The sequence below is a fragment of the Mesoplodon mirus genome (genome assembly GCF_964341445.2).
Source record: "Mesoplodon mirus genome assembly, chromosome: 5".
Classification (NCBI taxonomy): domain Eukaryota; kingdom Metazoa; phylum Chordata; class Mammalia; order Artiodactyla; family Ziphiidae; genus Mesoplodon; species Mesoplodon mirus.
In genome coordinates this window covers 2,758,818-2,773,638 of record NC_138980.1, presented here as the reverse complement: position 1 = coordinate 2,773,638, position 14,821 = coordinate 2,758,818, and the positions used below count along the sequence as shown (strand labels likewise).

Below are 14,821 nucleotides of genomic sequence, written 5' to 3'. Positions count from 1 at the left end.
GAATCCTTGATACGTGCCCACAATCAGGTTTGCCCGGCAAACTACCTGGGCTTGTGTCCATGTCTGATGCAGCACTGACACGGTTAGTAGAAACGCACACACCTGCAAGAGTATGGAGCTGCCTCCACACTGAACTGGTTCAGAGGGCTCTAGTGCTAAGGAAGTCTTTGCGGGCACACAGCCGGGACCCTCCCCCAAACACCAGGAAGGTGGCAGGGCCCTCATCCCCTCCCCCAAACAAAATAATGAAACAGAGAGCGCCTCATCCACTTCTGCTTTTTATTGACGTGTGCATGCATATGAAGGGAGTCCTGAAAGACTGAGAGGTGCGGTCCCGCAGGGTCAGGCGTTCAGCGCACCTGGGCCAGGTTGTGTTTTTTGTACAGCAGCGCCCGCCTCTTCTCGCGCTCTTTCACGAAGGCGCGCAGACTTGCGGTGGGGAAGGTCACGGCCGCAGGCTGGGAGCTGGCGGGGCCCTCCTCGGTCAGCCACGGGCACTGCAGGCAGCTGGACGCGCATGGGCGGCCCCTGGAGCGCGTGGGAGGGTGGTGTTAGCTGTGCTCCCGCCCACGACGGGGCAGGGCAGGTCATAGGGGGATGGGCCAGGCAGGGTAGGTGGGGGTGCCTACCAGGGGTGCGCGCACAGCGTGCTTCGGAGGAAGGCCACAGCGCCCCCGGACAGCCCCGCGTAGCAGCGGCTCAGCTGGATGAGACCCTTGCGCAGGCCTTTCTGCAGGTCTCGCATTCCCTCGCTGCTCACCGGGTACTCAGCGCTCAACCTGAGTGGGTGGGGGTCAAGTGACTGAGGTCACCCTCAATGGATGGGAGTCACAGGGACCTGGGGTCACCCTCAGTGTACCCCAGGCCTGCCCTTCCAGCCAGCCCTCCCAGTCCACAGGGCACGTGGAGACTTACATAATGAAGGCCGTGACACCTATGGCCCAGATGTCGGTCTGCGCGAGGGCACCCTGGCCCTCTAGGAGCTCCGGAGCTGGGGACGGCATGGGTGGGGGTCACAGGTGAGGGGCTGGGTGTTTGCAGCGGAGCAGGCAGGGAGACAGGGCTGGGGGAAGGGCTTGCTCCTGGCACACCCCTCCCCCAGATCAGGCTTGGTGTCTGCACCCTGCGCACCCATGGTCTCCACGTAGTCCTTGAACCTCTCCGAGGGCAGGACCCTCTCCTGGGCGGAGCTCTGGGCGTTTCCAAAGTCGATGACCTTGAGCAGGTTGTACTCTGTGACAATCATGTTCTCGGACCTGAGGTCTAGATGCAGGATACCCTGGGCGTGCAGGTACTGGGCAGCACTTAGCATCTGCCACAGATAATCCTTCACCTCTGATTCTGAGTAGGAGGACCTGGGGGCAGAGAGCCAGTTAGGGGGCCTGTGGGAGGGGCACCCAGGCTTTGTCCACAGCCGAGGGGCCACAGGGAAGCACCAGACTTCCCTGCTGGGCTTAGGAAGGAAGGCCCAGCTCTGCTGAGCCACCCTGGTTGGCTGGCCGGTGCAGGCGGGGCCAGGAGGTGGGCCGGAGGTGGACCACAGTGCTGGCGGCCAGGTCCTGAGCCCTGAATCCAGGCCAGGCCCCGCCCTCTCACCTCTGGGCCAGACAAGGGAGCAGCTCAGGCCCAGAGCACAGCTCCAAGATGAGGACCAGGTGTCGGGGGCTGAGGTAGGCAGCCTGCAGCTGTGCCAGGTGGGGGTGGCGCAAGCCCTTGAGGGTCTCGTATTCCCGCAGCACGGCAGTCCTGTCCTCAGGGTGGCAGGGCACGATCTTGGCAGCCAGCACACGTCCACTGGCCTTCTCCCGGCACTGCCGCACCACGCTGAAGCGGCCCCTAGGGAGGAAGCACAGGCCAGGCTGGTGAGGAGCCAGCCCGCCCGGTGGCCCAGGCCGGACCCCAATCTCAGAGAAGCAAGCCCGGGGGGAGGTCCAGGAGGGGGTGGCAGATGCGCTGAGGCAAATGTAGGTGGAAGTGATCAGAGGGGAGAGAGGATGGGGCTGGGGTGGGAGCATGAAGAGCTAGTGGGGCCATGACGCTGCCACGCGCCCTCCCCGGAGGGCCCGCACCTTTGGATCTGTGTCTGGAAGGCGAAGGTCTGCACGCTGGGGAGCGGCTGGGCTGGCCCTGAGGCACCGCTCTCCTCTTCAGAGGCTGTGGGAGGGGGAAGCCGATTACTGGCAGAGGGCACCCCTGCAGCCCCATCTCCCTCAGCCTTTTCTCCCATCACCCCTTCCAAGGCAACCTGACAGGGGGGCCCCCTTTGAACCCCCGAGCACTCTGACCTCTCATTCCTCAGGCCATTTGTGGGTGGGGGGCCTAGCAGGCAGAACCAACCATCCCCAGTGAGCGTGTGACTCACTGAAGTGGCAGGGTGCATTCCGTAGAGCCCTGCAGAGCGGCTCACCCAGGTGGCTGGGCCCTCCCAGGAGGACCTGCTCCGAGGGGCTGCTGTAGGGGCCCACGCCCGCCTTGCTGACACAGGCCGTCCGGAAGGCGTACATCCCGCCCCGAGAAAGCTTGCCGGTGCGGTAGCAGCAGTCGAAGATGTCCGAGGCCAGTGTGCTCCAGCTGCCGCCTGGGCCACACGGGAGCGGGTGAGAGGCAGCCCGAAGGCCTTCCCACTCCACGTCAGGGTGGAGAGGCCCGCGCAGGCCACCCAGGGGCGCAGAGCAGCCAGGCGCTTCCCCACAGTCCCCCCACAGCGACCCTGGGGCCCCCCAGGACGTGAGGATTCAGGAGTGGCCCCATACCTTCCAAGCTGCACTGCACGATATAGGTCACAGGGCCATATGACTCCACAGGCTTCCAGACCAGCAGCACCCCATCCGCATACACCTCCCCGATGTCCGGGCGTGGGGAGGAAGAGGGGCGCTCTGCACAGCCCACAGACAGCAATCTGAGGCGGGCTCCCAGGGGCTCTCTTAAGGAAGCTCTGAGCCCCAGCCAGCCCTGCGTCATCCGCCTGCACCCTGCTGCCAGGCCCCTGAGCCCACCCTCACTTGGTCCAGTGCATTCAGAGGTCCCTTCCAATGCTGAGTAGCAGGAGGGGCTCAGTGCCTCTCCTCCGAGGGGCCTCAGGAGGTGTCTGCCCTACCCAACCCCGCCAGGCTCCCCTCCCACAGGTGCCCGCCCAGGAGCCCCATGGAATGGCCCTTGCTCACAGCCCACCACCAATCCCAGCCTCTAGTCAGAGGGGCCTCTACTTTGCTGGGCTGTGGTGCAGGGCATGTGGGGGTTTGCCCCCTCTGGGGACCAGGTCAGAGGTCTGAGAGCTAGGCCTGCAGCCTGTCTTGGCTCCCCCAGAAACACACCCCAGCGCTGTGTTTTGAGAGCATGGTTTGACCATAATAGAGATACAAAATGGGAAGCCGCCTCTTCCTGCATTTGCTGGAGAGACAGGGAGGGAGGTACCGTGGGAAATGCAAACCCAAAGAGGTGTCAGGGAGAGGGCCTGGCCAGCTGTGTCACCCTGCCTCCTGCATCCCCTCCCGGGAGTCCCAGTCTGCCGAGCCGGCTACTGCCTTCTGTGACCCCTCCAGGTCCTGGTAGTGCCAGGAGGTGGATGCCTGGGTGGTGAGCATCACATTCCTTGGGCCCTGCTCGGCCTACGTACCTGCCTTCCGGAGAATGGCTGTGGTGGCCGCCGTCCCCAGCGCATTGCGCACACTGCACGTGTACACGCCCAGGTCCTCGGCAGTCACCACCAGGATGGTCAGAAGCTGGAAGTTCTTGAGCGTGGAGGAGATGAGGAGGCGGCTGCTGCTCTCAAGAAGAGCCCCATCTGCAGCAGGATAGAGTGGACCTCGAGAGAAGCTTCCAACAGGCACCCTGCCTCATGGTCACACCCAGGGCCCACACCCTCTCTGAGCCTCAGTTTCCCTCTGTACAATGAGAGTAATGCCCTAAAGGAGCACCCCCCTGCCTCCCTGCCCCTCAGCCTCAGGAGAGCTCTTTACCTTTACTCCAGGTGGCCTGTGCAACTGGCTGGGCCGACACCTGGCAGGCCAGAGTCACAGATTGGCCCAGGACCACCATCTCATCCGAGAGCTCCCTTAGGAACGATGGTGCTGGGGAAGGGAGGTGAGGTGAGCTTTCAGAGGTGACCCTAAGCCTGAGAGGAAGGCCTGGACCCCGCCGTGGGGATACAGATGAGCCCCACCCCCAACCGGCTCATCTCCAACACCAGCGCCTACTCCAGGAAGGCTCCCAGGACTGCAGGGCCGTGACTGCTGGGGCGCCAGAGTCCCCCTGTGTACTCAAGCCCCCATGGGTGTGAGCTTTCCCCCGCCCTGCACTGTCTTGGCAGGGTTCCCTTTCCCCACAGTAAGGTCCCTTGGGCTGCAGTGGGGGCCCAGCCCCTGGGCAGTGTACCCACCTCGGTCCCTGCTCTTCAGGCCTGATAGGCGGAAGGAAGCTAGGCCTGCCTTCTTCCTGGGGGGGCCCTCCTTCTCCAGACCTGCAGTAAGGAAGTGGCCATGAGAGGTCACACGTTAGGGGCCTGGCTCCTCCGGGAGCATGGGAGGAAGGCTCTGGGGACCCTTGTGGCCAACTGTGGGATTCCCATGTGGCAGAAAAGCCCAGATCCCAGGGAGTCTTATTGAAAAGGAGCTACATCTGATGCAGAGGGCACCACCTTCCCTACCCCATCAGCATCAGCCCATCCTAGGCAGGGCCACCACGGGCAAGTAAGGGCAGCAGCTCAAGGGGCCACAGGGGCCTGGGGAGGCGTGGCTGAGGGCTCTGGGGTCAGGGAGGGCCCAGAGGTCAGGGGTCAGGGAGGGCTGGTCTGGTTCCTACTTCCGCAGGGGTGTAACTGCAGTTGAATTACAACTGGGCCTCACATGCACATGGGGAGGGAAGCTGCAAAGGTGACCTTGAAAACAAGCCACTGTGTCCCGGGAGGTGTGGGCAGCACCGGGACAGGGGAGGGGAGCATAAGATGGAGGGCTTCCTGCGTCACTCAGGTGAGCTCCTGAGCTGTCCTTTTGGACAAGGAGCCCCAAGGTGCAGAGTGGGGAACATGGATGTGCCCAGTCCTGGGGCAGGGTGGGGGTAGTAACCTTCAGGCCTGCCCCTCAGGAGGCGGGAGATGTGGGCCACCGAGGCCCTCACTCTCTGGCGTAGCCCCAGCTCTGTGGGCTCCTCCAGCAGTGATTGCCTCCCGGGGAAGTGGAAGAGACTGCTGGAAGGGGGTGAAAACTTGCGCTTCCTGCCATCAGCAGCCTTCCCGAGCAGGGCCTCCATGTCCTCTGGCTCCTCTGTGATCTCCAGGCTTGCTGGCGGGCCCGGAATGCCCGGCCAGGGCCATGTGGCCTCTGGGAGCTCAGCCAGCTCCTCCCCAGCCTCAGACTCAGGGGAGGGTGGCAGCTCTGGCTCCACAGGCTTGGGGACCTTCTTGAAGATCATGAACTCAAATGGGAGGTATTTGATGTCGTACAGGTCAGACAAATTGAGGTAGGCAGGATCCACTTCCGAGATGTCCAGAGACACAGTGTCAGCCGCTTCCAGGTCCCTGGACAGGTCCCGGATCTGTACGAGCGACACCTGAGAGTCCCCACTTAAGTCTTCCCGTGAGCTCACCTCCTGGGAGGCCCTTGGGAGGGCCCTGCCACCCTCAGGTAGAGGCACTGTGCTGGCCTGGGGTGGTGGGCTCTCGGCCCCTGCCTCCTCCTCCTCTTCCGAGGACTGAGAGGCGGCCCAGGACATTCTGGCCCACAGGGGCCCCTGACCCAGCATGCCACCGGCATCCCCACCAAAGGCAAAGGTGCCGTAGCCCACCACACCCGCGTAGCCCCCATGGCCTCCCAGAGAGAACTTCCGTGTGGTCGCCAGCTCCTGAGGCTGCTGTGGGCTGGGCGAAGACTGGGACAGGCCTTCAGTGTCCAGGGAGGGGCCGGGCTCCATGCCTATATGGGAGGCTGGCTCTGGGGGTTTGGGTGGATCAGGCCTCCCAGCAAGAGGGGTGTCCTTCGGTCCTCTCTGAGAGTCTGACTGGGGGCTTGCTTGGGCTGGGGAGAGGGAGGCCTGTGGCTTTCCTGAGAAGAAAGGGCTCGGGGATGTCAAGAGCGGCTCTGTGCAGTGCCCTGGAGGGAAGGAGCCAGGAGGTTGTGGTGCCAAAGCAGCAGGAGTGCCGCAGTCCTGGGGGGCAGGACTCCTCTGGGGTTGAAAGGAAGGGGCAGCCTGCCCCCCACAGCTGTTCTGGAATGATCCCTCTTGCTGAGCGGAGCACGCATCACCACCGGTGGACGGAGGTAGTCTCAGCCCCTGCAGGGGCCCCTCTGGATGCTCCTTCTCCCTGGCACGTGCATCTCCTCCAGGCATGCTCTCTCCGTGGGCGCCCTGAAGGCTCGAGGGGCCCAGAGCGGAATGCTGCCCCTTGCTGCAGGCCTTGGCAGAGGGGCTGGCTGTGTTCAGCCAGTCAAGGTCCAGGGAGCGGCTGAAGCCAGAGGCCTCCTGGGTGCTTGCACTGGGCATCCGCAGGGCGGTCTCAAAGGAGGGTGCTTCGGCCATCAGGGTGGCCTGCTCCTCCCTGGCAGCCTCCTCCTCCAGCGCACGGTGCTCCAACAGTGGCTCTCGAAGGCCGGGCAGGATGCCCGAGAAGTAGCCACCCTTGAGAAGGTGCCACCGCCGGGCGGGGTGCCGTCTGCTGCCTGCGGACAGGCCCCCTAGCTCTGGGCCCTCGCCCACCTGCTGGTAGAACAGGCTTCGGATGACACTCTGCCGGGGCACACAGCCCAGGGCCGCTGGTGGCTGTGCACCCTGGGGCGATGCAGGCAGAGGCGAGGCTGCGGCGGGTGGGCAGGCCTCGGCCTCCTCAGGCAGGCTGGCAGAAGGCCGCAGGAAGCCCCGGGGGTGCAGCAGCGGGGAGTGGGTCACCGGGGAGGGGGGCAGCGACTTAGCCCGGGCGAACGGTGCCAGCTCGCTGTCGGAGGAGGAAGAGCTGCTGGAGGAGGCACTGGCATCACCACGCAGGTGCCGGGCCACCCCGAGGGATGGGCTGTTGGGCGGGCCCTGGAGCAGCTCCGGGATGGAACGCATCACCAGGATGGACCTGTAGCTCATCAGGGAGCGCTGGGGATTTGGAGGACAGGGAGTCGTCAGCTGGCTGCCCACTGCCTTCCCAGCACTCGGTGGGCCCAGATGGGTGCTCAGGAAATGGTGGGCATTAAAAGACGAGGGCCCAGGGCTCTGCCAGTGTGTCCCCGTCTTGGCAGGGATGTTGCATGGTGCCCCACCTCACCCCGGTGTCTCAGGTAGCAAAGACCTGAAATGAAGGATGCCCAGCCCCACCTCCCTGCTCTCCCAGGCCCAGAAGCGGCACACACACCCAGCCAGCCCTCTGGGCCTCATCCCCTCTCTGGCCTCCCACTCCCTCCGCGCCCCACCCCCTCACCCCCTCCACAGGGCAGCACAGCTCACCTGCCAGCGGCTGCGGGCCAGGAGGAACTTCAGCTGCTTGGTGTTGATGAAGTGGGCCTCCTCCGCAGGCACAGACTTCTGGGGGAGCCCAGGCGAGAGAGGCACGTTGCGGGGAGACCCTGGTGCACCCTGTGGCCCAGGCAGGCCCCCATTCCTCTTGGCCTCAGTTTCCCTCCCCGTGAGCCAGGCCAGCCCGCGTTCAGCCTACTCACCAGGAACCAAGGGTGGGCAAGGCACTTGGTGGCACTGGGCCGGGCCCTGTGGGGAGAGGAAGGCCGGGATCAGTCCAAGTGGTCCCTGGGGCAAGCGTGAGGCCCTCAGGCAGAGGGAAGGGCGCATGTACTCACTCCACAGCCTTCTGCAGAGCAGCCTTGATAAAGTCCTGGGCCTCCTCACTGAGGTGGGTGGCCATGGGGCTACTCCAGGACACCCGCCCTTCCAGGACATTCAGAAGGGTTGCTCGGTCACTCTCACCAGCAAATGGGGATGAGCAGGTCAGGCTGAAAGCAGAGACATGACTAGCCTTCAGGTGTGACCTGAATTTCTGGGTCCATGGGAGGCAGGTTGCCGGGACAGGGAGTGCTGGGTCTCACGGGGATGGTGGTGGCTGGGGGCTCCCAGCCCTGACTGGAGATGCCTCTGAACACCACTGTCATCCAGCCCTGAGAATCCCAGCATATGTCTCAGATTTGCCCAGAGATCCAGGCTCAGCTTGGAGCTGGGATCCAGGCTCAGCCTGGAGTGGGTATCTGGTCCCAGGCTGGGGTGAGAATCCAGGCTTGGTCTGGGGTAGGGATCCAGGCTCAGCCTGGGGCAGAGATCAGGGGTCAGTCTGGAGGGGGCACCTGGCCTTAGCCGGGGGTGGAGGGATCAGGGCTCCACCTGTAGAGGAAATCCAGGCTCAGTCTACACCACCAGTGTCCTCAGGGCAGCAATAACTGTTATAAGGGGCTCTGGACAAATTACCTATACCCTTTAGGGAAACAGCTCAGTGCCCTGCCCCGTGACCCAGCAGAGCTCCTCTGTGACAGGGTGTGTGTGAAAAGCACTTGGCAGAAACCCCTTATCGGAGTTGGCTGACTGCATGTTCCCAAGATAGTTGCCCCTTAGGTCTCGGGTCTCTGATCTGAGGAGCAGCCAGCAGTTCAACAGCTTCCCGTGAGCCTGCTGAGGAGGGGTCTGGGCCGGCTTTGGAGGAGACAGCTGACAGGAGCAGGGGTCTGCTCACCTGAGGTAGGAGATGACACCCATGGCCCTGCAGGAAAAAAACCACCGCCGTGAGTCACCCCAGACATGGCCTGGCGAGGAGGAGGAGGAGGCGGCAGAGAGCGGGTGCCCCCCACTCACCAGATGTCGGAGGCCTCGCTCACAGGGGTCTGCTCGATGATCTCAGGGGCCACAAACTCAGGGGAGCCGTACTTGCTGTACTGTGGCTCTGCTGGGGTGATTTTTTGGGCAAAGCCAAAATCGCAGATTTTAATGTCTTCCCGAGCAGGATGCACCATCAGGATGTTGGGGGGCTGTCAGACAGAGTCGGGAGTGGGTGAGGCCGTACCCTAAGGAAGTGACTCCCAGGGCTGCTGGGCCTGGGGAGGACACTCAAGGGTTTTTGAGGGGCTGCCCCACAATGATGGTGAGGCCAGCATGGGGTAGTGGGCAGCCTTGAGGACAGGTTTCAGTGCCACTTGGGGACAGCTTCTGTTCCGTCAGACCTGCACCCCACCTGAAGGGGCCGTCATAATGTAGTGAGCTCCCTGTCCCCAGAGGTGAGGAAATCCTCACAGGGAATTTGGATGTGTTGGGCCTGCACCCTCTCAGCCTATAGGCTCCAGGTTCCCACCTGCCCCTCACTGGGCTCTGGGGGCACCAGGGAGCCGCATACCTTTATGTCCAGGTGGAGGATCCCTTGGCCATGCAGGTAGTGCAGCCCCTCCACCAGCTGCTGGATGTAGACCTTGACCTGCAGCAAAGGCTGGTGCTCAGGTGAGACAGCCAGCCGCGAGAACCCCTTCTGCTTACCTCCCTGCCTGCTCCCACCTACATTGCCTCCAGTTCCCTCCAGACCTGAGCCTGGGACGGTGGTCCCGCAGGGCAGGTTACATGCAAAGCCTCACGGACCCCTGTAGCTGGGGGATTCTTCTGAGCCCCAAGGCGGGGCAGGTTTGGGTGTGTGGAGCAGCCTGTGCAAAGCAAGAGGCGACGGGAGAGCAGGCGAGGCCTGGCCAACTAGTTCAGTGCAGTCTGGGGTGGGGACGAAGCGAGCCCAGGGCACGGGAGGGCTCTGAAAGCCCGACAGGAGCTGCAACACCCTGTGAGGCCCTGACATACCCTAGAAGGTCTCTGAGGTGGGGAGTACTATGCTGGGGCTAGTCTGAGGGACAGGTGGTCTGGGCAGGGGAAGCAGGAGGCCTGGCCAGGCATGCAGGCTGCCCTGAAGCTGGGTGGGCAGCCCAGGCAGCACAGTCACCTCGGCCTCTGTCACCACACTCTTCTTGAACAGGCGGTCCAGCAGTTCCTCCGACGAGCACCTGGGACTCTGTCAAGGAAAGCTCTAGGGTCTGGAACCCTCATAGCCTCACACCACCTGGGGAGAGTCTTATCTCGGGGCAGGGGGGGAGCTATTCTAGGGAGGCTGGTGCTTGCAGTTGAGGAGGATGGGAGGGACAAGATGCCCCAAGTAGAGGGGCTGAGGCCAGTGGGCAGCAGCAGAGTGGGAGTGGAGGTATCCTCTCCCCTCTGCACAGAGCCCACGTGTCCCCCCCTCCCCCCGCAGGGGACGCTGACTGGGGAGCTGGGGGTGTGGTGAGCACACACGACATTCAGAGACCCTCAGCTGGGCCACGCGTGGCAGATGGATCCGGTAGGGTGTGTGCCCCTCCTTGGAGCACGGGTAGGCATCCGAAGCAGCGTCAGCGCTTGGGGCCCGCAGAAGCCAGGTAAGAAGTCCGAACTTCCTGCTGGAAAGGCAGCGTGGACAGCGGGAGGAGCCCACAGGGGCACGTCTTGGACCTTCTGGACGCAGCCCTGCCCAAAGTCCTGGCCCAGAGGCCTGGGAGCTATGAGATCTATGCAGTGTTCGGGGGCGGGGAGGGGGTTGGTCACAAAGCATCGAAACGCCAGCGTTACCGGCTGCCCCCATGAGGCAGGCAGGGCTGGGATCACCAAAACCACAGGCCCCACGCAGCCCTCCGGACCCCTGTGTGTCTGGGGCACATCCCCCTCCTCCCACCACCTTGCACCCTTGGGGTGAGACAGGATACAGCTCCAGGATGAGGATCAGGGTCTTTCGGGTCTCAAACTGGTCCAGCAGTGCAGTGACCAGCGGGTGGCTCAGCCCTGCTAGGATGTCCCGCTCCCGATAAGCCTGGAAACGTGTTCTGCTCCGCAGGGGAATGAACTTGGCGGCGCAGGACATCTGGTTGCCCTTGTGCTGCACTCTCTTCACGAAGCCGAACACACCCCTGGGAGGAGGGGACAGCGCGTTGGGGGTGGGGTTCCTGGGGGACGGGGTTTGGAAGGGGGCAAAGCTCCTGAGAAGGGAGGCTCCAGGAGAGCAGGGGCTGGGGGAGAGGGTACTGGAGGGGGCGGAATTCCCGGCAGGTGTGGGGCAGCAGGTACTCTGCGGGCGGGGGCTCCGGAAAGAGGTAGGGTTCACAGGAGGCAGGGGCTCCAGAAGGTGAGGGCTGGAGGAGGCAGGTACTCGGTGGAGGTGGGGTTCCGGGGGGCAGGGTGGGCTTCTGCTAGTGCTGAAGTGGGGATTGTAGGGGTGCAGGGGAGGGGAGGGCTGGGAGCTCCTGGATGGAAGCTCTGGGGTAGGAACTCCAGGAGACTGAGGATGAGGGTCTTAGGGGATGGGGGTCCAGCAGGTGAGGCTCCTGGGGCTGGGATAGGGGGCGGGCAATACCTTCCAATTTCCTCCTTGACCTCGTAGAAGGAATGCAGTTTCCTCCTAGAGCTTTGCTCACTGTCTCCTGTAGCCAGGGAGGGGGAAGCTGTAGGTGTGAGCAAAGATGACCACCCTGTCTCTCTGTCCCCCAACTTTATAGTGCCCGAGCCTGTGGGAGCTCACAGGACCCCCATACCCACAGCCCCGCACGCCTGCATGGAGCCAAGACAGGCCTGGGAAGGGGTCCCCCACTCACCCCCATGGACCAGCAGCTCTGCCTTGCATAGCACCTGGCCACCAGCGTTGTGAGCCAGGCATGTGTAGACACCAGCGTCATGCTGGGCCACATCCCTTAGTACCAGGGAGTATGTGGTCCCTTCCTGCTGCTGGCTGAGCCGGGGGCCATCCACCAGCTGGACACCGTCCTGGAGACACAGGAGGGCAGAGAGGCCATCAGCCCACCATGGGTGACCCCAGCACCACGACCCAGCATGACCTTCAGTGAGTGCTGTGTCCAGTCCAGTGGGGTTTCACACACTCCCCCTCCCGCAGGCAGGCCCCCAACCCTGGCCTGTCCCTACCTTATACCAGGTCACCGTGGGCTGCGGGTTGCCCTCAATGACAGCCTGGAATTGCGTCACGCCGCCCCTCTGGGCCTGCACATCCTCAATGGTGACCTGCATGGATGGGGGCCCTGCGGGTAGGGGAGGGAGCCGTTGGGAAGGAGCCTGGCGCTGTCCCACCACAGCCTGTCCTGTGTTGAAATCTTTGATCCCCAGCCTACATTCACAGAGACCCAGACCCAGGTGGGCTGGCAGTAACCCCAGGTGTGTCCTGGTACCCTAGGTGGGCAGAGAGGCCCCGAGATATACCCCAGGGTGAAAGACCCCACCTGCCTCCCAAGCGAAGGTGACCCCACACTGACTCCCCCCAGGCCCCTGATGGTCCGGAAGTGCTTCCTTCAGTCTAACCCCTGTCTCTCCTGCTTCAGCCTCGGCTCTCTGAGGGCAGGCCGCACAGAATATGCTAACTCTGAGTGGGGAAAAGGTCACTGCTGCCTGCATCTCCCCTCCCAGTGATGCCTTCTGAGGGGACACAGGGAGAGGGGCAGCAGGGTCCCTGGCCACAGTAAGGCTGGGACATGCCAGGTGGCTTTGCAGGCCCCTCCATGCAAATGTCCCCCCTTGCCCAGGGCATGGCGGGTACACGTGTAAACTGCCGGGCCCCCACCTACTTGTGGCATACGTGTCGCTGGCCTGGTACACATATGTCCTGTGCTGGGTCTCTGTGAACACGTGGCTGTGGATGTCCCAGAGCTCTGTTGCACCTGCCCTGGGGCAGGCAGCGCCCTCCATCCTGGGGCCATGGAGTGGAGTTAGCTGTCGGCCCCACCCTTCCACTTTTGGGGTATGGGAGGCGGAGCTTCGAGATAAGATGGGGGCTGCAGCAGACTCTTTGGGAGGGGATGTACAGACAGGGGCCCCAGCCCTGGGTGAGAAGGGAGCTCCCCCAACTCCCCTTGCTCCAGGGGTGTCCTCTCCTCCCTGCCCCACCCTCGGGCTTAGGGTGGGGCTGGTATGGAGAGTGCAGGGGTGCTGTGATTCCACCCCTTACTCTCCTGTCCCTGGGCCCGACCCTGCCCCCAGGATGTCCCCTCATCCCCCAGCCAGCTGGGGAAGTTACCGGATGGGCACCACGCGTTCCTGGACCTCAGCGTGTGCCCGAGAGTTCTGCTCCAGGCCCTCGTGGGAGAGAGGTTGCGGCACCTTCCGGGGCTCGCCTGGTGGGAGGCAAGGGGCCCAGTGAGACGGAGCCTGGGATAGGGCGGGAGACAACCCCTCATGACTTGCCTCTGCATCGACCTCCAGGGCCCAGAGGAGGGGAGGACAGCCAGAGCAGGGGCTCCAAGAGCACAGGGTCCGTGACCGCAGACCTAGAGCTCCAGCCATGAAAGTGCACTTCAGCCCCCTGGGCTGGGGGGAGGGGCCCCATAGCACATTCCCAGGGGTCTGGTCTGCCTGGGGCACTGCTCATTTACTGTTCCTTCCTGTTCCCCTCCTCCTCCTAGTCTCCCTCCTTCTCCTCCCCCTCCCCTCCCCCTCCTCTCCCCCCTCCCCTTCTCTCCCTCCTCCCCTAATCTCTCCCCTCCTCCTCTCACTCTCTGTCCCTCCTTCCTCCTCACCTTCCCAGGAGCACAGGGTACCCAAGCAGTCCCCTGAGGGCTGACCACAGGAGGCCTCTGGCTCCTGGGACAGACATGCTCAGGGTGGGAAGGACCTCCCAGAACCCATCCACCCCTCTAGTTTCACAGGCTGAGTGAGGGGTGGGCCTTGTCCAGGGTCCCCAACATGTGGAGCCATCAGAATGTTGGGGTTCCCCAGGCTCTGCTAGTTCACCCCCATGGGTTGGGCACCCAAATTAACCAAGGTTGGTGTCAGAACGGAGGGGAGGTAAGGGGTGGGGGGTGGTCCTGGAAGCCCGTGGTACTTTGCCTTCAGCCTGCTGCCAGGCCTCACCGGATGCATCCCCAGCCTCCACTCCTGGAGGATTCTGGCCGGCCTCCTGGAGTTCAGGTGGCCCCCCAGGTCTGGGGCCAGGGCTGGTATGCTCCCCTGTGGTGGGTCCCGGAGCCTCAGGGCACATCAGTGTCCTCTGGATGGATGTGCTCTCCCGGTCCACTTGCCCCAGGGCACCTGGGGGTGGGATGGCAGCATCTGTAGGAAAGGCAGGTCCACGCAGAGGAGTAAGGGTTGGCCTGAGCCCGGGGAGTGGGATACTGCCCAGATGAGCCCACCCCAGGCCACCCTCCCACCTTCCTGCTCCAGCCACACATTGGGTGCAGGAAGGGCCGAAGGTGGAGGCCCCTGAGAGAAGAAGGGATCCAGAGACTGTGCCAGGGGAGATGACACTCTAGGCGGCAAGCTCAGGACTGGTCCACCCACAGGGTGTTACACACAGGCCCTCACCAGAATGTCAGTTCCTATGGGGGCAGCTGGGCCTGGACTCCCACCCATCACTCTGGGCGGCCCCTCAGTCTCAGCTAGTCTCATCCCTTCATCCTGGGGCTGGCCTTACTCTGTAGCCCACTCTGGATCCTAGGGTACTGGGTCACCCAGGCTCAAGTGGACCCAGCCCCACAGTCTAGGGAAGCTAGGGACAGCCAGATGCCAAATTAGGAGCCATGAACTCCTCAGAGGGTAGGCTTCATTCCTGCCCTCCCAGGGCAGCCCCTGTCCTCCACCCAGCAGCTTTCTCCCTTCCACCTGCAGCCTGGCCTGACCCAGACCATTACACTCTCACCTGGTCCCTGCCCCGGGAACCTTCAGACCCTCCTTTGTCTTGGCTTCCTGCCCTCAGCCTTCAGTGCAGCTCCCTCCTCCACCTGGCTGCCAGCCCCTGTGTGGCCATTCAGAGATGCCCACCACTCCATTTCTAGAAGGTCCCCCTTTATGGAGCTCTCCACTGCCCCAGAGCCTCCCTCCTGTTGATCTTCTGTATCCTAGGGCCCACCAG

The 14,821-nt window shown here is 63.5% G+C and overlaps 1 protein-coding gene across 1 annotated transcript; it reads right to left on the bottom strand.

Moving 5' to 3' along the window:
• Positions 1-309: 309 nt before the first annotated feature.
• Positions 310-14,358, bottom strand: LOC309804456 (obscurin-like; the record flags this gene model as incomplete). The annotated part of the gene is made up of 28 exons (XM_082621770.1): positions 310-528; positions 630-779; positions 916-991; positions 1,132-1,355; positions 1,597-1,836; positions 2,070-2,154; positions 2,408-2,578; positions 2,754-2,876; positions 3,617-3,784; positions 3,960-4,070; positions 4,379-4,459; positions 5,064-7,074; positions 7,423-7,500; positions 7,635-7,680; positions 7,770-7,922; positions 8,651-8,677; positions 8,770-8,942; positions 9,305-9,382; positions 9,890-9,950; positions 10,683-10,883; positions 11,327-11,393; positions 11,565-11,733; positions 11,890-12,002; positions 12,543-12,664; positions 12,992-13,088; positions 13,825-14,022; positions 14,121-14,172; positions 14,275-14,358. The coding sequence occupies 28 exons, from the start codon at positions 14,356-14,358 to the stop codon at positions 351-353; spliced, it is 5,337 nt and encodes a 1,778-aa protein (XP_082477896.1). The 3' UTR covers positions 310-350.
• Between the last annotated feature and the right edge of the window lie 463 nt (positions 14,359-14,821).